The sequence below is a fragment of the Aquarana catesbeiana genome, linkage group LG02 (assembly GCF_042186555.1).
Source record: "Aquarana catesbeiana isolate 2022-GZ linkage group LG02, ASM4218655v1, whole genome shotgun sequence".
Lineage (NCBI taxonomy): Eukaryota > Metazoa > Chordata > Amphibia > Anura > Ranidae > Aquarana > Aquarana catesbeiana.
In genome coordinates, this window is record NC_133325.1 from 472460772 (window position 1) to 472486375 (window position 25604).

The 25604-nt window shown below is 41.6% G+C and overlaps 1 protein-coding gene across 1 annotated transcript in view; it reads left to right on the top strand.

Moving 5' to 3' along the window:
- PTPN22 (protein tyrosine phosphatase non-receptor type 22) overlaps positions 1–25497 on the top strand; it is a 186326-nt gene extending 160829 nt beyond the window's left edge. Inside the window, exons 17-21 of the mRNA XM_073615709.1 lie at positions 2954–3037; positions 5472–5578; positions 17407–17437; positions 20754–20825; positions 23472–25497. Of these exons, the coding sequence (XP_073471810.1) occupies positions 2954–3037; positions 5472–5578; positions 17407–17437; positions 20754–20825; positions 23472–23536 (359 nt within the window). The 3' untranslated portion in view covers positions 23537–25497. The remainder of the gene's footprint in view (positions 1–2953; positions 3038–5471; positions 5579–17406; positions 17438–20753; positions 20826–23471) is intronic.
- The last annotated feature ends 107 nt before the right edge of the window (positions 25498–25604 follow it).

A 25604-nucleotide genomic window follows, 5' to 3' on the forward strand; every position in this document is an offset into this window, starting at 1 on the left:
TGGCTCTTGCTTTGGCTGGCCTAGCTTCCTGAATGTTGCAGAGAGCTCATCTAGGGATCCAGGGCACAGGCAAATCAAGCACAGCAACTGCCTGATACTGCAAAATTCAGGAAACAGTGAGCACCAGCCTTCTGATTTTTTTTGGCCTCATTTGGGAGAGCTTATTCTTTGTGCATCCAGGACTATACTCCTGTTATGGAGTCCCTGTTTTAGAACCAGTTCACCTTCGCTTTAAAGGGGGTGCCTTCACCCTGAAGGAATAGTTCAGATTTAGTGCCCTCTTCTGCAGGTTGCTAATGTTTTTTGGAGTATCCCTAGGCTCACCCTATCCCAATTGCCTAATAAAATAAAAAACATAAAAAGACATGCAAAGCCTGTTCTCTGACACGAGTGACTGTGAAATACAAAGTGCCTGGCTGCTGTGTGCCTATCAGGGAATGGAACCTGGGACCAAACAGCCAGACCAGTCCTAAGTCTGCGCTACAGCATTAAACACAATACCATTTGCCTTAAAATAAACCTGTCTATATAAATGGCTGTATGACTATATACTAGGAGTATAAACTTACAATGAATACCCTATCAGAGCAAAGTAAGAGCTCCAAAAGAACTCTTTTGTGTAAATACCAACTTCAGCTTAGGAAGTCAAGGACAGGTCTATCCTCTTCTACCTTCTGCTATCTTTTGTTGGCTACCGAAGCAACCAATTATAGTGTTAAGCCGTGCTTGGCCTCATGCCTCCCCTGTGCCCTGTAGCTGAAATGTGGGGACATATACACTCTGTAACCCTTCCTGATTTTCCCAAGATAATTGAGCCTGCTGGGATACTCTAGCATATGTTGACTCCCTGGCATGCCACCCAGCACCCTGGTGGCTGTAAAGGTCCCGAGCCACAGACCCCTTTGAAGCCCACAATGCATCAGTCCTTGGGATGTTCCCATCTTTGGTCAGAATAACAGAATGTCTGCACAGTTGATGCCTTTGGCTTTTGCTTTAATAAATAAAATGTGAAAGTATTTTGAAGCTGTTCTTTCAGCCTTCCAAGTGGAGGCAGCAAAAACTTGAGTTACAAACTCCATAAAAGGTAAAGCAGTTTAGTGGAGGGGAGAAACTTTTGAAGACTCATGACATCTGGAGGGTGTTCCCAGAATACTGTCATCTCCTTAGGTAATGAGAGTAGTCCCGTCACATTAGTCTTTCATTCGTAGCAGCCCACCTAGCTGCTCCTAGCTTCCCCACAAGAGGGAAGCTTCTTATCTAGGCCTCCTGCCTACATGATGAGTCCTATCCTGGTAACCTCAGAGATCTCTATTCCTCCTTTCGGGTCTGGGTCTGGGGACTCCAGGGAGCCTGTCACCTAAATCATATATCAGGTGCCCCTCCACTGATGGGACATCAACTTCCTTAAACCATTAGTATCCCAGAGACTGTCTCACTGTTCACTATAATGATAGCTAGTGGGAAACAAGGAAACTACAACTTGGCATTTCCATGCCCCTACACTACACTAGTTAAAAACCACTAGTTAGTTGTGGTAATTTGGAGTACAGCAGGTCAGGCTTGAAATCAGTAGATAAATAGGAAATATTTACATAATATTTGAGGCTCCTTAGGTACTCTGGAAATTTACTAAAGGTAGGTTTTATTGTAGGTGCCTGCTATAAAATTTTATAAATGTTTAATGTAGTACTATAGGCAAAACCTTTTTTTCTTTTCATTTTGGATAGTATAAGGGAGGGTTATAACCCCTGTAAGGTTTATTTTTGCCATCTTTTACCCATTGGGGAGATTTCCCTTCACATCCTGTCCCATAACCAAACAGGAAGTTGACCCGTTTGTGGTACTGTTACACTGTACAGGCAAGCCAGTAGGAGCATATAAGAAATCCATAACCCCTCACCTTCTTAATGCTGCCAAAGCATTGATCCCCAGACTGTGGAAACAAAAAAATATACCTACGTTACGCCAATGGCTAATGGAAGTTGATCGCACATATTATATGGAAGACCTTACCTTCTCGCTCAGGAACAAATCTGATTACGTAAAAAAAATATGGTCCTGCTGGTTTGCCTTTAAATACACAACAGCCTTTGCGGAAATTATGTCAAACCCTAAGTAAAATATTTTAGATGATGAATATTGTACACAGGAGTCCGGACCTGAGGTAACCCCCCCCCCCTCCCCCCCCCCCTTTCTCCCACCTCTCTCCACCTTCACTACTCTTTCTTCTACTCTCCCTATATGTTTTCTCTGTTATCTATTTGTGGTTAGGTTTATGATTTTTAATGGTACAACATCGTTACATGGTCGAGGGATAACCAAGACACTAATGTCCATGCTATCCCATAGCAAGGAGGACGATTCCATTACTGAAGAATAGCGAAAAACCTGAATACATTGTGTAACGATGTTGGATACAGAAATTTGTTTACCTATGTTAAGCAGGAAATGGCCCCTTTTTTTGCAGGATGGTATACGGCATATTATGTACGCCCACCTTTGTATCTCATATATCTCATATATCATATGTATCTTTGTTCTGTGATATACGCCACTCATTGTACCATTTCTTGCTTGCCTGTAATTTTGTTATTTCCTTTTTTCTTAAATAAAAAAAATAATTAAAAAAAACAAAAAAAAAAAAAACAAACAGGAAGTGAAAGGAAATCCCTGAAAATTAAGGGAATCTCTTGGGGACTCCCAAGTCACCAGGACTAGTGTTCCCATTCGAAGATTTCCCCTCTTATACTTTACTGGGAACAACCCAAAATTTAGGATTTTCCTATACCTTCACTTTCAATGATTAGGGTAAACAGGACTAATAGAATCTCCCAAACGTGTTCTAATCCCTCACTCCTCTATCCAAAACTAAAAAAAAAAGGTTTTGCCTTTAGTTATACCTTAAATTAAGGATTTGTGTACATTAAGACCATGTGTTTATCTTAAATATTAGGAAAAGCCCGAGATAGATCTGCTTCTCCACCCCCTATACCAGAAAGAACGGAGGATTCCTACATTATTGCAGATGGAGCTATCAGTAAGTATGATGTAATGCATAATAACATAGTAAATGATAAACCAAAGTATTATTCTGTAAAGAGTCAACAAAAAGGTACAGTTTTGGCTGGGCAAGATTTGGTCAACTGCCAGGTTATTGTGGTCCTGAGAGACCCCAGGGGTAGGTCTCCTAGTGTACTTTGTGACAGGGTTATTTAATTGAATACTATGCTACTACTAATGTTGGGATCCAGAAATGGTTGTATGGAAGTTGTACAGCACCACCTGGCCAAATTATTCTGTATAGAAAAAAAATCTATTGTAATATATTTTCCAGAGTGCTTAGTATTAATTCCCTGAAATAGGGTGAACAATAGGAGCTGCTTCTTCGTACATAAATATATACTGTATATGCATACCTCCCAACTGTCCCTTATTTTGAGGGACTCTTCCTGATTTGTCCCTCATTTTGGTCTGATCTATATAGTTGTATATAAAATGCACTCTTTATCTTTCAAAAAGTGTTTCCCAGTGCTAAACCTTTCATCTGATTTCTAAATTGCTGCATATGTAAGCTTCAAAAGCCAGTATAAAGGAATAGCAGTGGTAAAAAAAACAGTTGTGGGTTTAACTAATCTTTTTTCTTTGTAGAATTCTCCTTTAACTGGGCGTGGCAGGGGGTGTCCTATGCCTACATACATTTGCTAATAGGTGTTCCTTGTTCCTTCTCAAAAAGTTGGGAGATATGTATATGCTCAGCTAAAATCTGATACAAGGGCATTCATTAAAATAAAATTCAGTTACTGTGCCAATATCCCAAAGCAGGACACAGAATATTATTATTTTTTATTGCACTCTATACTTTGCGTCCACCCTAGCCTCTGATTGGCTTACTGTTAACTGGCAAGAGCAGGGGCATTTTTCAGTCTATATAAAAAAAAAAAGTTTTATATTTAGATATGCTTCAATGTACAGTAAAGGAGCACATGGGCTGTTTACTGACATAATCTGAGGAATCCATAAAGGTTGTCCTAGACACCCTTAGAATTCTATCAGAGAACATCACAAGGAAGCCCAAGGATCAGCACTGACTCATGTACTTGTCAGAGACCTTCTGCCTTTAGAACCACTTTAAAATGCAAGTCCACCCTAACACTAAAATCCTTGCATCTACAGACATCCACTATCTAACACTAACCTATCTAACTCTGTAAAGAAGAAATCAGTATAGAGTACATACCTTTTTTGAAGCCGTTCCGATCCGGTCCCTAGCAGCGGAAGCTGTGCAGAGGACACAGCCGACAACCACTGTGAAATGAATGGGGAGTGACGTTACCCATAGACTTACTATGGGGCTTTCGTTGTCGGATGTGTCCTCTGCAGTCTGCACCCACCTCCACAGCGAAGCCGCAGCTGACAGCTCAGCATGGGATCGGGTCAGATCCCAAAAGGTATGTATACTGATTTATTAATTACAGGGCTAAATAGGTTAGTGTTAGATCATGGATGTCTGTAGATGCAGGGATTTTAGTGTGAGGGTGGAATTCTACTTTAAGGCCTCATTCACACTAGTGAAATTTCTCCTGCATCTACAATGCACAACAAAGGAAATCACAATATTCTCTATGGTGACTGCTCACATCAATGCAATATGATGAAGTGTGATTTTTGAAAAGGTGCAGGTGCATTTTAGGCCCCATAGACTTCAATGAGAGTGCATGACAAATGCATGCACATGAGTTTTTGGCAGGGCTTTGTGTTTAACCATAATGCCGCATACACACGGTCAGAATTTCCAACAAAAAATGTTCGATGTGAGCTTGTTGTTGGAAATTCTGACCATGTGTAGGCTCCATCGGACATTTGTTGTCGGAATTGCCGACAACAAAAATTTGAGAGCTGCTTCTCAAATTTTTCGACAACAAAATCCATTGTCGGAAATTCCGACCGTGTGTACACAAGTCCACACAAAATTCCACGCATGTTCGTAATCAAGCAGAAGAGCCGCACTGGCTATTGAACTTCATTTTTCTCGGCTCATCGTACGTCTTGTACGTCACCGCGTTCTTGACGTTCGGAATTTCTGACAACATTTGTGCGTATGCAAAACAAGTTTGAGCCAAAATCCATCGGAAATAAATCCAGGATTTTGTTGTCGGAATCTCCTCCTCCCATAAAAAAGAAAGCAAAAAAAAAAAACATCAATAACATGCTATAAAAACTTACTCAAAATGCATGGATGTGCAGCAACACTAGTGTGAAACTAGGCTTAAAATGTCTGTCCTTTGTCACAATAGTAAACAAAAATCTTAATAAGTTATTTAACACAGAATTTGACAATATCAAATAAGAACACTTTTGACTGAAATGATGAAGGAGTGGAGAAAGTAAAACAAAAAAGCAGAAATTGTCTAAGAAGACAAACTATAAATTATGGTTGAATAGACTCAAATGACAAAGCTTTTGTGTTACAGATATGGAATACAATGTTTCTAATAATCCTCACCCTGCACATCCTACAGAAGCAGACATCTCTGATTCTGTCTCAACTTCAACTGCTAAACAAATTACCAGGAAAAAGGTAAATGTATTTAAGATGGCAGTTTGGAAACTTACAGTCAATCATAGGTTTTTAAATGGTTGTGCATGACCCAATAATTGAATGGTGTTTTTTTAATTAAGGAGCTGTTTATTTAAATGTGTCGACATCAAACAGCACAACATCATACTCCCACTTTTTTTTTTTTTTTTTTTTAACTGCATCCTTAAAGCTGAAGCTTATTTTACTTATATTTTGCCTGGATCCTCCCTCCACTCTTATCACCAGGCTAATGAAATTATTAACTGAAATACATACCCATTTAGGCCCCTTTCACACTTGTGCGACTTGTCCTGTGAGCACCATTCATATCAAATTGCAGCAACTTCAAAGTAGTCCCTGCACTACTTTGGTCCAACTTTGATGCGACTTGAGGTCCATAGTTGCGTCAAAGTCATGACAAAATCGTGGCAAAGTCACGCGACTTTAAGGTTGCACAAGGGTGAAATGAGCCTTAAGGCCTAGTGTCATCACAGGGTCTCTCTATGGCTCTCTGCAATGCAGGGACATAACTGCCTGCCTTAGTACTCCTAATCCATTCAGGATTTCTGAACTAGATCAGCCTTTCTCAAACTTTTATACCTTAGAGGAACCCTTAAAAAATTATCAGGTCTCAGGGAACCCCTGTTAAAACCAATTAATTTGGGGTCTAGGGGATGAACACCCCTTAGGCCCCTTTCACACAGGCTTTCCGATCAGGTCCACCTGTCAGTTTTTCAGGTGGACCTGATTGGATACTACATTCACCTCTATGGAGCAGCAGATGTCAACAGTGACATGTCCGCTGACATGCGCCGATATCCGATCCTGTCCGTGAAATCCAGACTAATGGCTTTCCATTTTCCATCCATCTGTACGATCAGATTGGATGAAAATGGACGGGCGGTCTGTTTTCATCCAATCTCCACATAGAGGAGAGCGGGGCTCTGACAGGTCCGTCTCAGCACAGTGAGCGGTGACGGACCTGTCATCCTCCAGCTCAGTGGGGATCAGCAGATCATTTCCCCGCTGAGCAAAGCAGAGTCCGTCAGGCGGACTGCCCATGTGAAAGAGCCATTACAGTGGTGGTGCAAATGCCACCCTTAGAGATAGCTACAAATATCATTGGTGTCATACCATTGATACTGCCAAGTGGCATTAGCCCTGGAACTATGCAGGCACAATCAAATGGGAGGTCTATTAGTTAAAGCTCAAGGAACCCATAGCAGCCTCTGGAAGAACCCAAGGGCTCCCTGGTTCAGAACTGGCTAGACTAGATGATGCTGAACACCCTCTAGTTTAGAAATGAAGTGGGCAAGTCTGGCTTGTTGCATTTTCTAAGGCACACTGTGAGAAGCTGCAGTCATCACAGTAAGCAATTTAAGCACATGAGAAGTGCCAGCATTACAGTGCAATATTGAAGGTAATGCTGGAGTACCTTTAATTACTTTCCACTTGTATTCTGTCCTATCCTATTACACAGGGACATACAGTAGAGCCATTAACATTAGTCTCACCCCAGAAGGTAGCTTACAATCCCACATCCTACTCACACCTGTATACATTCTAATGCCCTGTACACATGACCGGTTTTGCCGTCGGAATAAACTCTGAAGGTTTTTCCGACAGAGTTCCGACAGAATTCCGCTCGAGCCGTCTTGCATACACACGGTCACATCAAATTCCGACCATCCGGAACGCGGTGACGTACAACACGTACGATGGGACAAGAAAACGGAAGTTCAATAGCCAGTAGCCAATAGCTTCTGTCTCGTACTTGCTTCAGAGCATGCGTCGTTTTTGGTGCGTCGGAACAGCATACAGAGGAGCGTTTTTTCCGATAGTAATTTGTTCCATCAGAAAAATATAGAACATGTTTTCTATCTAAGTCCGTCTGAATTTTCAACAGAAAAATCAGATGGGGCATGCACACGGTCTGAATATACGATGAAAATCTCCCATTGGACTCTTTCTGTCGGAAATTCCACTCGTGTGTACGCGGCATAAGGCTTATATGATTAGTCACCCCTTTATCTACCAGTATGTTTTTGGGTTATATGAGGAAACATTGTAACTGGAAGAAAGTCGCACAGACGTAGCTAATAACTACAAACTTTATAGAGATATTGTAACCAGCAGGACAGTGCTCACCACTCGTCACAGATCTACAGTTCAGCCAAACTGTAACGCCTAATTCTAGTAATGTTAACACATTACTAGTTCTTTTTATTTCATTATACATTGCCCTTTGGCACTGCATGGCAGGCTTCTGACAAACTATCTAAGATATTCTTCCACAGGCACAATAGTTATATCTTTGGGTGAGAATCCTATTAAACTCACTTGTTATCTACATGATATTGGTTCAGTTGCACACAAACAGCAGTAGGTTTACTCTTCTAATTGCCTTGAAATACATTTTGTAAATTAAACATACCCAGGTGCAAGAAAGGGGGGCACTTCTCTCCTTTTTCTTTTTGTTTTTTCTTAAGCGGTTGCCACCCAGCCACAGTACATTTACTGCGGCAGGGTGGTACCCCAATTTCATTCATAAGAACTGTGATTCCTATAGTGATGCTGTGATTGGCCCACAGCTATCACATGGTACCTGGGCTAATCACAGCACCATGTACCATGTGATAGTTGTGGGCCAATCACAGCACACAATAGTAAATCACAGCTGTGATCCAGGATAAATGCTTAGGGGCCCCCCGCTCAGGCTGACAGGCTGAGTTGGATGTTACTGACTAGTATAGATGCAGGCAGGGGAAAGGTTTGTCCAAGCCTAAAGCCCACTGTAGAAATAGGCCATGCCCCCAACATGTTTCATCCTGCCCCTGGACCTTAATCATGGATGGGGTGGAAACATTTCGGGGACGTTGCCTGGATGAATGCAGCTGAAGCTGCTTTTACCTGCTAACCACTTGGGCCGGGTGAGGTGAATGGCAGCTGGGCTATCTCTTCCTATTTCTACAGAGTAAATCAAAGCTGTTGTGAATATAACCCATGTTCATCACTGTAACAGCAAAGTGTAAAAACAAAAAAAAAATCCCTGATCAAACCCCCCCCCCCCCCAGAGTACAGTGTCATTATATGAGAGAAAATGGTTAAAAAAAAAAGAAAGAAGAGAAAAATGCATATAAAAAATTGTTAGAAAAATTGAATAAAAAAAAGTATCTATTTTTTTTTTTTAACATAATGTCACCAGTCAGTATCCCTGATCACCGCCACGCCAGTAATATGATGACGCTCTACTGCACCGGTGACAGTATGTAAAAAAAAAAAAAAAGTGTGAAAATAAAACTAATTTTATTTAATCTCTTAATTTTCCTAAAAATTGTGACAAAAAATAACAACTTAAGAAAACTTGCCGTGCCTCTTACTAAATACCTCAGACTGTCTACTTTTAAAAAAGGGGTCATTTGGGGGTTATTTGTACTGTCCTGGGATTTTAAGGGCCTCAAGAAATTAGATATACAGTAGTTTGTAGACGCTATAACGTTCAAACAAACCAATTACTATACACTTATTAAAGACTTTAAACTTATTAAACTTACCAAAGACATGTAGTGGAATACATGTTGGCCTACATTTATGAGGAAATTTGATTTTATTGGATATGTTTTATAACAGAAAGTAAAAAATATTGGGGGGTTTTCTTTTAAAATTTTCGGTGTTTTTCATTTATATAGCAAAAAATAAAAAACCCAGTGGTGATCAAATACAACCAAAAGAATGCTCTATCTGTGTGAAAAAAATATTATATAAATTTCATTTGTGTACAATGTTGCAGGTCCACGCAATTGCCAAAGTAGCAAAGTGCTATATAGCTAAAAATGTCCTGGTTATGAAGGGGGTAAAACCATCAGGAGGTCAAGTGGTTAAATACGTTTGCTGGTGCTTTAAAAAGTAAAAGTGGACAGAAGCCATGAACATGAATTTTGCCACCCATGAAGTTTAGTATAGGGTCTGAATTGCAGGTACGATCGAATTGCTTCCCAAAAGCAAATCTTCATAGCACTGGTGAGACGAGGTACACTCTGCTGACCTAGTAAGGTTATATCAATGTTAAAGGAAAGAGGGAGAAGGTGAGCAGTGCAGGGAGACACAGCTGATACCACTTATCTCAGAGAAGAACAATATCAACAGGAGATACCTTTTCTAACTTGCCCAACAAATCTTCACTACTGACTAAATAGTTTATCACTCAAAAACAGTGACTGTCCTCTCATCTTTATAGGCTAACTAATGTTTCCCATATAGTTGTCAATTTGTTGCGTTCATTCAAATTTCAACCACAAATGTTTTGACTTGACAAGAGCCCAAACAATAAAATCTGAGAATTGAAACTGAAAAGACTCTTTGAGCACCATTAAAGTGACACCAAACTCTTGTTTAAAAAATGTATATTTAAGTATGTGTCTTTAACTCAAAAACTATTGGTCTCAGCATCATTTAAATCTCTAAATTTCTTCTTTTTTTTTGCTGCTGCTCTGATCCAACTTCACGCTAGAGGTTGTCCATGATAGTTTTCCATGGTCCCACTGTATGTAGGAATGTAGCCACCCTCTCTTGCTCACTCTGAAGATGTCGTTGGGACAATGGATTATGGGTTTTTGTAGTATGCACAGAGCAGCGCACATGACCGCAACTAAGGATTAGCAGAACACCCCCCAGTTCGGTTTGCACCAGAACATGCAAACAGGCAAAAAATGTGGGTGAACACACGAACACCGTAAAAGTCTATGGGACACGAACATGAAAAATCAAAAGTGCTACAGTCAGGTCCATAAATATTGGGACATCGACACAATTCTAATCTTTTTGGCTCTATACACCACCACAATGGATTTGAAATTAAACGAACAAGATGTGCTTTAACTGCAGACTTTCAGCTTTAATTTGAGGGTATTTACATCCAAATCAGGTGAACGGTGTAGGAATTACAACAGTTTGTATATGTGCCTCCCACTTTTTAAGGGACCAAAAGTAATGGGACAATTGGCTGCTCAGCTGTTCCATGGCCAGGTGTGTGTTATTCCCTCATTATCCCATTTACAAGGAGCAGATAAAAGGTCCAGAGCTCATTTCAAGTGTGCTATTTGCATTTGGAATCTGTTGCTCAATATGAGATCCAAAGAGTTGTCACTATCAGTGAAGCAAGCCATCATTAGGCTGAAAAAAAAAACAAAACAAACCCATCAGAGAGACAGCAAAAACATTAGGTGTGGCCAAATCAACTGTTTGGAACAGCCTTAAAAAGAAAGAACGCACCGGTGAGCTCAGCAACACCAAAAGACCCGGAAAACCAATGAAAACAACTGTGGTGGATGACTGAAGAATTCTTTCCCTGGTGAAGAAAACACCCTTCACAACAGTTGGCCACAGGGGCGTAACTACCACCATAGCGACCCATGCGGGCGCTATGGGGCCCGCAGCCGAGTGGGGCCCAGTGAGGATAAAAGAACCGCCGGCACAGTCTCCCAGCCATGGGAAGAGAGAGGAAAGGAAGAGGCGAGCTGTCCGTATCAGACAGAGAGCTGAATTGCCCGATGTAAGAGCTTTCATTAGAACTTCCAGTGTTCCCAGGGCTCACGTCACATAGCTCCACCTTTTGGCCCGGTGCCTTTGATAGGCAGAACGCCGATCCAATGCGGGACATGTGACATCATCAAAGGCGTTGGGCCAAGAGGTGGGGCTATGTGACAATAAGCCCCTGGGCAATCCCGCTCTCTGCTGATCCGGGTGGCTTGCCTCTTCCTCTGCATAGGTGGGGCTGTATGGGGCACAGGCAGACCAGGCTGTATTGGGCACAGGTCACGCTGTATGGGGCACACGTCACGCTGTATTGGGCACAGGTCACGCTGTATTGGGCACAGGTCACGCTGCATTGACACTAGGGCAGCTGGGGGGGGGGGCTGTTTGCAGGGTGGCCCCATACAACATTTTGCTATGGGGCCCTGCTATTTCTAGTTACGCCCCTGGTTGGCCAGATCAAGAACACTCTCCAGGAGGTAGGTGTATGTGTGTCAAAGTCAACAATCAAGAGAAGACTTCACCAGAGTGAATACAGAGGGTTCACCACAAGATGTAAACCATTGGTGAGCCTCAAAAACAGGAAGGCCAGATTAGAGTTTGCCAAACAACATCTAAAAAAGCCTTCACAGTTCTGGAACAACATCCTATGGACAGATGAGACCAAGATCAACTTGTACCAGAGCGATGGGAAGAGAAGAGTATGGAGAAGGAAAGGAACTGCTCATGATCCAAAGCATACCACCTCATCAGTGAAGCATGGTGGTGGTAGTGTCATGGCGTGGGCATGTATGGCTGCCAATAGAACTGATTCTCTTGTATTTATTGATGATGTGACTGCTGACAAAAGCAGCAGGATGAATTCTGAAGTGTTTCGGGCAATATTATCTGCTCATATTCAGCAAACTGCTTCAGAACTAATTGGATGGCGCTTCCCAGTGCAGATGGACAATGACCCGAAGCATACTGCGAAAGCAACCAAAGAGTTTTTTAAGGGAAAGAAGTGGAATGTTATGCAATGGCCAAGTCAATCACCTGACCTGAATCCGATTGAGCATGCATTTCACTTGCTGAAGACAAAACTGAAGGGAAAATGCCCCAAGAACAAACAGGAACTGAAGACAGTTGCAGTAGAGGCCTGGCAGAGTATCACCAGGGATGAAACCCAATGTCTGGTGATGTCTATGTGTTCCAGACTTCAGGCTGTAATTGACTACAAAGGATTTGCAACCAAGTATTAAAAAGTGATAGTTTGATGGATGATTGTTAATCTGTCCCATTACTTTTGGTCCCTTAAAAAGTGGGAGGCACATATACAAACTGCTGTAATTCCTACACCGTTCACCTGATTTGGATGTAAATACCCTCAAATTAAAGCTGAAAGTCTGCAGTTAAAGCACATCTTGTTTCATTTCAAATCCATTGTGGTGGTGTATAGAGCCAAAAAGATTAGAATTGTGTCGATGTCCCAATATTTATGGACCTGACTGTAATTTTAAAGGCTTATATGCAAGTTATTGTCATAAAAAGTGTTTGGGGACCTGGGTCCTGCCCCAGAGGACATGTATCAATGCAAAAAAAAGTTTTTAAAACGGCCGTTTTTTCGGGAGCAGTGATTTTAATAATGCTTAAAGTGATACAATAAAAATGAAATATTCATTTAAATATCATGCCTGGGGGGTGTCTATAGTATGCCTGTAAAGTAGCGCACTTTTCCCGTGTTTAGAACAGCACCACAGCAAAATGACATTTCTAAAGGAAAAAAAGTCATTTAAAACTGATCGCGGCTGTAATGAATTGTCGGGTCTCGGCAATATAGATAAAACTCATTGAAAAAAAACGGCATGGGTTTCCCCCCCAGTCCATTACCAGGCCCCTTGAGTCTGGTATAAATATAAAGGAGAACCCCGAACCAAAAATTAAAAAAAAAATTGTGTGGGGGTCCCCGCAAAATCAATACCAGGCCCTTCAGGTTCAGGTCTGGTATGGAAATTAAGGGGAACCCTGCACCAAATTTAAAGAAAACTAGCATAGGGGTCCCCCCAAAATCCATACCAGACCCTTATCCGAGCACACAACCTGGCAGGCTGCAGAAAAAGAGGGGGGGCGAGAGAGCACCTCCCCTTCCTGAACCTTACCAGGCTACATGCCCTCAACATGGGGAGGGTGCTTTGGAGTAGCCCCCCAAAGCACCTTGTCCACATGTTGATGGGCACAAGGGCCTCATCCCCACAACCCTTGCCATGGATGTGGGGGTATGCAGGCGGGGGGGCTTATCGTAATCTGGAAGCCCCTTTAACAAGGGGACTCCCAGATCCCGGCCCCCCATGTGAATTGGTAACGGGTACATTGTACCCCTACCATTTCACAAAAAATAGTGTCAAAAATAGTAAAAGAGAAAGGAGATACTTTGGGACAAGTCTTTTATTAAAAGATAAAAAAAAGTCCCACCATGTAAATGCATCTCACGCCACCGACAAGCCAAAAAAAGGAAAGAAAAAGCCGCAACAGCTCTGCCAGGCTCCTGCTGAGTGACTCTTCTTCTCTGTGACAGCTGTTATATAGCTGAGGGCGGGGTCACTTGGTGGCATAAACGGGTGACCCCGCCTTCCTCTGACGTCATGTGGCGTCAGAGGGGGCGGGGTCACCCGTTTACGTCACCGAGTGGCCCCACCCGCAGCTATATAACAGCTGTCATCTTTTTTTTTTTTCTTTTTTTGGCTCGTCAGCCGCGTGAGATGGATTTACATCATAGGACATTATTATTTTTTTATTTTTTAATAAAGGACTTGTCTTTTTTACAATTATTGACATATTTTTTGTGAAATGGTAGGGTACCCATTACCAATTCACATAGGGGAGGGAGGCCGGGATCAGGGGGTCCCCTTGTTAAAGGGGGCTTCCAGATTCCGATAAGCCCCCCTCCCTCATACCCCCACAACCACCGGGCAAGGGTTGTGGGGATGAGGCCCTTGTCCCCATCAACATAAGGACAAGGTGCTTTGGGAGGGCTACTCCAAAGCACCCTCCCCATGTTGAGGGCACGTGGCCTGGTTCGGTTCAGGAGGGGGGGCGCTCTCTCGTACCCCCCTCTTTTCCTGCGGCCTGCCAGTTTACGTGCTCGGATATTGTGTGGTATTGATTTTGGGGGGACCCCTACACCATTTTTTTTAAATTTTTGGTTCAGGGTTCCTCTTAATATTCATACCAGACCCAAAGGGCCTGGTAATGGACTAGGGGGAACCCATGCCATTTTTTAATGAGTTTTATCTATATTGCCGAGACCCGACAAACCATTACAGCCACGATCAGTTTTAAATGACAATTTTACCTTTACAAATGTCATTTTGCTGTGGTACTGTTCTAAACACGGGAAAAATGCGCCACTTTACAGGTATACTATAGACACCCCCCAGGCACAATATTTAACCGGTTGCCAACCTCCGCACACAGATGTACGTTGGCAGAATGGCACAGGCAGGCAAATGAGCGTACCTGTATGTCCCTTTAAATTTTCCACCTATCGGGAGCGGGTCCCGGAAACTCAATGTTCGCCAGCGGCCCGCGATTGCGGTGTGGAGAGGTAGAATGGGGAGATGCCTATGTAAACAAGGCATTTCCCCATTCTGCCTAGTGACATGACAGGGATCTTCTGAGCAGTGATCGCTGTCATGCCAGTGGTAGCCCCTCCCCCCTACAGTTAGAACACCTCCCTAGGACACACTTAACCCCTTGATTGCCCCCTAGTGTTTAACCCCTTCCCTGCCAGTATCATTTACACAGTAATCGCTGTATAAATGACAATGGTCTCAAAATATTGTTAAAAGTGTCCAATGGGTCCGCCATAATGTCGCAGTCACGATAAAAATTGCAGATTGTCGCCATTACTAATAAAAAAAGTAATAATAAAAATGCCATAAATCTATCCCCTATTTTGTAGACGCTATAACTTTTGCGCAAACCAATCAATACACGCTTATTGCGATTTTTTTTTTTTTTTTACCAAAAATATGTAGAAGAATACACATCGGCCTAAACTGAGAAAGAAATTAGTTTTTTTATATATTTTTTGGGGATATTTATTATAGCAAAAAGTAAAAAATATTGCTTTTTTTTTTTCAAAATTGTCGCTCTTTTTTTGTTTATAGCGAAAAAAATAAAAACTGCAGAAGTGATCAAATTCCACCCAAAGAAAGCTCTATTTGTGGGGAAAAAAAGGGCATCAGTTTTGTTTGGGTACAACGTCGTATGACCGCGCAGTTGTCAGCTAAAGCGACGCAGTGCCAAATCGCAAAAAATGCTCTGATCAGGAAGGGTGTAAAATCTTCCGGGGCTGGAGTGGTTAAAGGAATATTTCAATTTTATTGTTTTACTTTAAGCATTATTAAAATCACTGCTCCCGAAAAAAATGTCAGTTTTTAACATTTTTGTTTGCATTGATATATGTACGCTGGGGCAGGACCCGGGTCTTCAAACACTTTTTATGACAATAACATGCATATAAGCCTTTAAAATGAGCACTTTTGGTTTTTCAGGTTAGTGTCCCATAGACTTTAACGGAGTTCCGCGGCTTTCGAATTTGCCATGAACCTGCATAATGTTCGATGTTCGAACAACCAAAGTTTGGCCCGAACTTATGCTCGGGCCGAACCGTTCGCCCATCCCTAACCACAACCAACGAAACAATTTATTGAAAAATAGATTATAGGTATGGGGCCTGTAAGTAGTGGATGTGTGTGTATTTTTTATTTTTTTTAAAAAGGAATATTATTTAGTGTAATTTTAAGGGTCTGTATTGATGGGACCAATTTGATATCAGTGTGAGATAGTTCTGAGAATACTCAGAATTTTGAATCCTTTGCATGCTTTCAGTTTTGCTTCCTCATAGACTTTTATGGGGATGCAAAAACCGCATGAAGAGAGCAAAAACTTGTTGACAACGACTCTAAGGGCCCTTTCACACGGACGTGTCCGTGTACGGGCTCCGTTTTGCTTAGCGGGGGATCGCTCCATCGATCCCCGATGAACAGGCAGATGACAGGTCTGTCTCTGCACACTGTGCAGGAACCGATCTGTCAGTGCGCCACTCTCCTCTATGGGGGATCGGATGAAGACGGACCGTAGAGTCTGTTTTCATCCAATCCGCAGACAGATGGAAAAATAGGGTTTTCTTCCATCACACTTTAGCGGATTGGAGCGGGTCGGATGTCAGCGGACATGTCGCCACTGACATCCATCGCTCCCTACACCTGTATGGAGCGTCCGTTCAGGTCCGCCTAAAAAACTGACAGGTGGACCTGAACGGTCCGCCCGTGTGAAAGGGGCCTTATGTCCCGTACACACAATCGGATTTTCCGACATCAAATGTTGGATGTGAGCTTGTTGGCGGAAAGTCCGACTTTCCGACAACAAATGTTGGCCAGCAGGTTCTCAATTATTCCACCAACAAATATTTGTTGTCGGACTTTCCGATCGTGTGTACACATGTCCGTCGGACAAAAGTCCATGCATGCTCGGAATCAAGTACAAGCCGGAGATATAACTAGCGTTCGTAATGGAGATATCACATAAGTCTTGTATGTCACTACGTTCATAATTGTTGGCCAACATTTGTATGACCGTGTCTATGCAAGACAAGTTGGAGCCAATATCCTTCGAACAAAAATCTGCGGTTTTGTTGTCGGAAAGTCCGATCGTGTGTACGGGGCATAAGGTGGTTTTGATAGACTTTCACCAATTTTTCAAACATTTAGTACCTGGTAACTAGGAAACATGGGTGAAAAACATTTGAACAGAATCCAACTGCCATAACAATCATATGTTTAGGGAATATCCAATGATTTTTTATTGTTCCTTGGTTTTAATTACTAATAATGTAATGTGATGTAATGAGGAACAAGCAGTAGTACTGCAGCCTAAGTTTTTTTCTACATTGCCATACCTGTGGTCAAGCTGTTCTAGAGAAGTAAGACTTTGTGGAGTGCTGGATGAACTTACTGTATGAGTAGGCTCAACCAGGCTTTTCAACCAACATGTCTTTATTCAGTGGGCAATAAAAACAAGTGCCAGTTTGGCAAGTAAAAACTGCCCGTTTGGTCTAAGACAAAAGCTTGATGCAATTTTAGTTGTTTTCCTTCTAAGTCTTTACAGTAACCACGACATACAGATATCAAAACTTATTTGGCATTCAAGCAGTTCTGTAAATTGAGAAAGCAGGATTTGACTATGCTTATTATTGTTAAAAGGTAAACTATGCCAACTTTGTTTCTAAGATCTATCTTTCCATTTCCATATAGAGTTTAAAGATACTAAAGAATGTAAAGAAAAGTAAGTGTTTCCTCTTAATGTTTGGAGTCTGGAATGAACTATGCAAATCTACATGCGCTGATGCAATATGAAATATAACAGTTCCAATGAGGTTTAATTTTTTTATCAATGAGTTATTTTTTTATAAACTAGAAAATGAATTTATGGTAAGAAGGTAAAACACCTCCCACTAACAGCATGCCCCAATTTTAATCTAGTATCCTAGAAGGGTGGATGTTTTTTTTTTCAGCTCTGCTGTTGTAAAGACTAACCTGTGTTTTAGTATTTTTGTTACAATTTTTCATCAATCATGACTCTACACCAGTCTTTCTCAACTCCAGTCCTCAAGGCGCCCCAACAGGTCATGTTTTCAGGCTGTCCATTATTTTGCACAAGTGATTTGATCAGTTTCATTGCCTTAGTAGTTACCACAGCTGTTTCATCTGAGGGAGATCCTGAAAACATGACCTGTTGGGGCGCCTTGAGGACTGGAGTTGATAAACACTGCTCTACACCACTGCTGGTGATTTTGCAGGGGTAGCCTAACAGTGACCTAGATGTTCTCATCTGGTGATAAGAGCACTTGTCTTCTCCAGTAGAAGTCTAAGGAGCAGACAGATTGGCACATCTCTCTCAGGCTCTTTCAGGCCTTCTGGAGGGGTTTTATTGCAACCTGTTCACTGTCCCAAAACCCAAAGATTTCACATCCACATCCTCAAAGCCTTGAATGTTTACATTTGTTTTTACAAATTCCAGATGGAATCCACCAGACCTCTCATATGAGAGACTTCCTGACTACTGGGGACATGAAAGATGCTTACTTGCATGTTCCCATATTTCCAGTTGTCCTGCCATTCGGTCTCCCTTCAGCACTTTATTCACTGAAGTGCTAGCTTTAGTATTAGCCCTGTTGTGCTCTCATGACATGGCCATTGTGGAACACTTAGACAACCTCCTGTGGAGGGAACAGTTGGCGAGGGCTCTGTGGGGTGTTTCCCTGCCTGTCCAAATGTTACAGGAGTTCAGATCCTGAATCCTTACAAATCATTGCTAGAAAAAAATTATCACTTGCAGTATCTGGGTTTGGCCCTAAACACATCTCAGGCCAGAATGTTCATTTCCCAGGAGAAGCATCAGCCTCTCTCAACTCCTACTCACAAGGTTGCTTTCCTTGTATCTATCACTGCAAGGCAAATGTCTGAAATGGTGGCCTTATCTTGCAAAGAACTCTTGCATAGAGACAATGTGATGTTATAGCCCAGGACTTCCTTCTTGCATAAAGCAGTCTCTGCTTTTCACCTTAACATGGACATTATTCTCCTGTTCATTTGTTAAGTTTCAGTTGATCATAAAGAACTTTCCCTCCATTGTCTGTAGTTCAGAATGTGCTAGTGTGTCTCTCAGCCACTACTTCTTTAGATTACCTTTTTGTCACTTTGTATGGACTCCAAAAGGGCATTCAGCTTCTTATGCCACCATCTCTAGATGGCTCACACAGACCATCATTCAAGCCTATCATCTGAAGAATCAGGTTCTCCCCTTTCCTGTGAAGGCTCATTCTACTAGATCTCTGAGTGCTTTTCCACATCAGGCAAATGTTTGCCAGATTTTTAAGGTGACACCTGACCTTCTGTTCACACATTATTTAAAGGGGAAGTCCAGCCTGAGCTTTTTAGGCTGGGCTTCTCCTATGGGTCACAGGAGTGCAATTTGTTTTGCACTAATGTGACCCGTTTTCAGCGGAGATCGGTCTGAATTCCGCTCTCCACTGACATCACTGCCATCAGCCGAGGCTGCGCGTCATCCTGACTTCCAAGTCTGGATCCGCCAGCTGCCTTGATTGATGGCAGTCTCAGCGAGCCACCCCTCCACAGCTCAGCGCTCCAGTGAGCGTGAAGGATCAGAGAGGAAAGACGCTGACTGACAGTCAGCAGCTTTCCTCCCGGGGATCTGTGAGAACCGAGCCATCGGCGGTGTTCGGTGGCTCGGTTCTTAGTGCAGAGATGGCAGGGGACAGCTGCAGCATCGGTCTGATGCTCCATCCACCGTGGTAAGTATGAAAAAACAAAAAAAACAAAACACACTTCTCTTTAAACCACTTGCCAATCGGCCCATAGCCGAAAGACGGCTACAGCGCAGTCGGTTTATTCTGGGAGGGCATGCATGGACGTCCTCCCAGAATCTTGCTCCCGCACGCCCCCTGGGGCACGCACCTGGGAACATCCGTGATGCGGCGCATCAAGGATCACGTTTACCACGTGATAGTGGCCGTTTACCACGTGTTCACTCCGTCAAATGACGGAGCGATCACTTGTAAACAAACCGGCGTCATATCATGACACCGGTTCCTCCCTCCCCTCTCTGTACCGATCTGTACAGTGCGAGGGGAGAGGGGGAGAGATCATTTGCAGCAGCGCTGTGGGCTGGATCTGTAGTGCCCATAGCACTGCTCAGTGCCCATACTCTGCAATACTCTGCAGTACTATGCCAATACTCTGCAGTACTCTGCCCATACTCTGCAAAACTCTGCCAATAATCTGCAGTACTCTGCCAATACTCTGCAATAATCTGCAGTACTCTGCCAATACTCTGCAATAATCTGTAATACTCTGCCAATACTCTGCCAATGCTCTGCAATACTCTGCCAATACTCGCCAATACTCGCCAATACTCGCCAATACTCTGCAATAAATTTTAACAGAAACAAAGAATTTTTTTTTTTTTTTTTTTACCGAATTTTCAGTCTTTTTGATTTATAGCGCAAAAAGTAAAAAACCCAGCGGTGATTAAATACCACCAAAAGAAAGCTCTACTTGTGTGAAAAAAAGGACAAACATTTCATATGGGTACAGTGTTGCATGACTGAGTAATTGTCATTCAAAGTGTGAAAGCACCAAAAGCTGAAAATTGGTCTGATTAGGAAGGGGGTTTAAGTGCTCAGTAGTCAAGTGGTAAAGTTCTATTGGGTGGATGTTTGTCTTGTTCTGATACCAGTTTTGGGCATAAGGTCCTTTTAAGTGGCGTTTTGAGCTGCAGGCAGTGCTCAGTTTCTGTTTCTGTTGGGCCTGTTAGTGTTTGTTTGTTGTTGGGATTGTTTTCTTGTTCATTGAGGGGCCCTTGGTAATGCTTTGCTACAAAACTGGGGCATGCTAGCGGTGGAAGGATTATCTTGGGCTGGCCTACATTTTTTTTGTTTGCCAATGTCCAATCCTCCTATGCAACTGTCCTACTGTCCTCCTGTAGACAAATACATCACATAATAAAATATTTAAAAACTGATAGTTAACAAATAAAATTGTACTAAATATTAAGAAAGAATCTTTTAATTATCTCATAGATGTTTGCAGTTTGGCAAAATCAGAGTCTGATTCTTCACAGTCAAGTGGTCCCCTTTCATTTCTAAACTTTGGTAAGGATTTTGTTAATGGTCGTGTTTATTGGCCTTGTATAGTAAGCTCAGTAACCAACATGCTTTTAGTTATTAGCATAGCCAGCACAATTCAGTCCACAAGATAGATCACTCCACATGAGTTATTTCTATTACCACATTGCTCTTTCTTCTAATAAAAAAATATGAACAAACAGCTATGCTTCCTTGGCCTCCTGCATTTTTTTACAAGGACAAGGAAACATGTGTTGAGAAAAATACAGGGGCTGTCATTGCCAACCTCCTCCTAAAAATACTGGTTTCCTGCTTGTTTCTGCATTAATTGCCTTCTGAACCAATGATGCAGAACAATCACACCGATTAGAAGGTCAGACTGAAGACAGATATTCAGAACTACATACAAGTTTTGGATCAGGTACTCACATGAGGTCTTCTTTACTAAAACTGGAGAGTGCAAAATTTGATGCAGCTCTGCATAGAAACCAATCAGTTTCCAGGTTTTATATCCAAAACTTAACTGAACAAGCTGAAGTTAGAAGCTGATTTGCTACCATGCACAGCTGCACCACATTCTGAGTGCTCCAGTTTTAGTAAATCTTCTCTAACAATGTATTTGGCAACTTGCACTAGGTAAAAGTAGTAACCCCCATGCTCTCTCAGTACAAGTGTCTATTACACACAGATGTTTGTTTCCATTTCCTGAAGATACAACACAGAACTGCTTCTGAATCTAACTGTACGTCATACAAAGATTTTAACAGGAATGAATTTCAATGAGGGCATTGAAAATATACACCTACAGTGCCTTGAAAAGGTATTCATACCCCTTGACATTTTCCACATTTTGTCATGTTACAACCAAAAACGTATTGGATTTAGGTCTGGACTTTGAGCACCTTCTTCCACATGTTTGCTGTGTCCCCCACATGGGTTCTTGCAACTGCAATCAGGACTTCTTATGACTTTCAACAATGGCTTTCTTCTTGCCACTCTTCCATAAAGGCCAGATTTGTGGAGTGCACAACTAATAGTTGTCCTGTGGACAGATTCTCCCACCTGAGCTGTGGATCTCTGCAGCTCCTCCAGAGTTACCATGGGCCTCTTGGCTACTTCTCTGATTAATGCTCTCCTTGCCTGGCCTGTCAGTTTAGGTGGAAGGCCATGTCTTGGTAGGTATGCAGCTGTGCCATACTCTTTCCAATTGTCGGATGATGGATTGAACAGTGCTCTGTGAGATGTTCAAAGCTTGGGATATTTTTTTATAACTTAACTCTGCTTTAAACTTCTCCACAACTTTATCCCTGACCTGTCTGGCGTGTTCCTTGGCCTTCATGATGCTGTTTGTTCACTAAGGTTCTCTAACAAACCTCTGAGAGCTTCACAGAACAGCTGTATTTATACTGAGTTTAAATTACACACAGGTGGACTCTATTTACTAATTAGGTGACTTCTGAAGGCAATTGGTTCAACTAGATTTTAGTTAAGGGTGTCAGCGTAAAGGGGGCTAAATACAAATGCCCACCACCCTTTTCACATATTTATTTGTAAAAAGTTCTGAAAAACATTTATCATTTTCCTTCCACTTCACAATTATGTGCCACTTTGTGTTGGTCTATCACTTAAAAACCCAATGAAACACATTTACGTTTTTGGTTGTAACATGACAAAATGTGGAAAATTTCAAGGGGTATGAATACTTTTTCAAGGCACTGTAGGTCAGGTCACATGAATATCTGGTAAACTAGGAAGATATAAAATGAGGATGACTATTGCCCAATGTAGTGAAATTTGATGGGACTGGGCTGCAGTTTTCATGCCCTCTGCCACCTTCTGATTTGAATCTCAGATGACTGTCAATGTGCATGTGTCTATGCCGCCACTGGCTTGCGTCAATGGCATGTTTGACATCAGTTTGAGATGTTTCTGTGATCATTCAGAATTCATTGATAGGTGCATTTGATTTGCAGTTGACCTTCTAACTTGCATGTGACCTGTTTTAATTGGCTTTTGCAATCCAGTGAACATGTATGTGCTAAACCTGTCTAAAAATTAACAAAAGCCCATCAACAAAAGATTAGAAGGGTGACTTAAATAAATTAAAGAAAGAAAAGAAAAAATATCTGCATGACAAATACAATCAAAAGAATAATACTATTATTGTGAAACACTTTTTTTTTTAAAAAGCCAAGCTTTATCCTTAACATTTTAAAAGTTTTCAATAGATTGGGTAAGAAACAGAACATCTGTCAGAATTTTTTATTGTCTGTGCCCTCAGTGGGGAAATCTTCTTTCATAACTGGTCACAGTGACACCAAGACAGGAAATGAGAGTGTGCGGGTGTCAGTAACACAGGAAGACACACGTACGATAAAAATATGCCAGCTGTTCTAACCCGTCCTCATTCTACTAAATAAATGTGCTTTTATTATATCCAATAATATCCCTTTTTTGTGACACCCTATCACTGATACAGGGTAAATATCTACCAACAAGGATAACAGATGGTTATCAGAGGTTCTAACCCTTTTCAACCATATCCAAAAAAAACAAACAAAAGTTTTGGCTAGAGACGGGTTTTAATTACATTGAAAAATACACAAAAAAATCATTTTGATTTCTATTGTTTTTATTTTTCTATTCTATTGTTTTTTTTCTTTCTATCTCTAGGATTTGGGAATCGATTTGCTAAACCAAAGGGTCCTAGAAATCCACCACCAACGTGGAAGATTTAATGCAACCTCACAATGTGTACATTGGAACATCTGTCAGCTCCCATTTCATTTGACAGTTCTAAAAATTTCATGCTGCATTTTAACTGTAAAATATTACAACTTTGAGTTGTTCCTTTCCTAACATTTGGGCTAATATGTAGAATTTAGGGTTTGCAAAGCTTTTACATGTATGATACACTTAGAAAGAGTGCACCTTCTGCCATGCACTTCTTTGAAAATTAGAAAATGTCTAAGCCTCTGTTCTTAGGTACTGAATGTAATTCATTATCCTAAATGTAAAATTTGCAGATGTCATGCAGAAATGTATAATACAGTTCCCAGCTTAGAAGTGCCTTATTGTGAAGAGGACCCAAGCATTTGTGTACATATAAGGTTTCTATGTATATCTTCCGTGTTTGCTGAAGATGAGAAGGAACTGGCATGACACCTAGATGTTTGTATAAAAATAAGCCATATTAATATCTTTTGGCCTTCACATTTTGCAGTGCTGTATCCAACTGCTACAATGTCTTGGTCAGTCGGTGTAAATAACTAATACCTCCTAGTGTAAATCACTTCCTGTTAACTGGAGATGATAAATGAATTTCCCTATACTATATTCTGCAATGAACAATTGTGACTGAATATTATTAAGCCCAAGACTGGCCATAGATGGATAGTTTTTTTAGCTCAGCCAGTGTGCTGAATGAAAAAAAAAATGGATTCCTCCATCCACACAGTCAAGGCGAAGAAAGGATTCCTCTTCGCTGAGACTTTGTATTCTGACAGCAGGGACTCTCCACAGTCAGAATACACTGATCAGAGGCTAGAGCCACTGATTGAGAAAAAAATTCCCAGAAGCCTGTTCAACAGAAGTTGATCGTTCCATCAACCTCGTTCAAGCGGGAGCGGCTAGACGTGCACCTAAATTCGATCCATCTATGACCAGCTTAACTCCAGGTTTCTTGTGACTTTAAATAGTTTGGTTCAAAAAAACGATCTGCTTCACTAAAAGATGCACGAGTTGGAGTTTAAACTGTATGTAGCATCAGCTACATACACTACATACTGTAGCTCTGTATTCCAGCAGTGGTACGGGGACTTCTTGTCCCACTCCCAGAACAAAATTGAGTCAAGCTGAGTGCTGCTACGTCATTCACAGTAAGTATACTTTATCAATGATCACATGGCTTCCTCTGATTTGCTGAGGTGGAGAGGCAGGCGGATGATGTCACGCTCTTCACCTCAGCCAATTAGAATAAGTATTGTATTCATTGATGAAATACACAGATTCCTGTGAATGGCTCTAGCAGGTAATCCGTTCAAGTGATGACCAGAAACTTGTTAAAAGTAAAAGAAAACTGAGTGACAGAGAGATGAGATCATCACTGTGCTGCTTCTCCTTTCACTGTCCAGTAACAGGTTGGGGCGCATACAGGACAACCTGGGTCCAAAGGTAGTGAGGTGAATGATGATAGTCATCACACTGAAGTGATCCAGCGACAAAAGGTTCATACTGGAGCACAAGTTGGTAATTTTATTTATGTTTTATTAAAATAATGACTTACGGTATATTTTTAAATAGTATCATAATCTATATCTTTATTGGTCTCCTGCAATCATGCGCACAGTTGGGCCAAGGAAGGACGGGAGAGCATTGTAAGCCACTTTTACTGCATCGCACAGTGCTAACAATCTAAATACTGGAAGTGTGCTGATAGCAGAAGAGGGTACAGGGAGGAACATTGGTGAGCTGCTGCTCCTTCATTGCCCAATCATGAGCAAGGGTGGGCTGGTAACCAAGCTGTATTACTTAACTGCAGGGCAGGGACCAGGCTAAATTATGCAGCAGGGGCCCTCACAAAATTGGCTCAGTAGAAAAATATGTCTTTAGGCAGATAAGATACTTCACACATATGTATTTCAAATGTGAATTTCACTGTTTGCTCACAGTTCAATAAAGACTGAGAAAAGAATACAAATGTTCCTATTGACTATATACTATCATTATAATGGTAAATGTGAGATTATTTATGTTCATGATACATATTTTAAATACAAAACGCTTTATCTTTTTAATTTTGTTTCT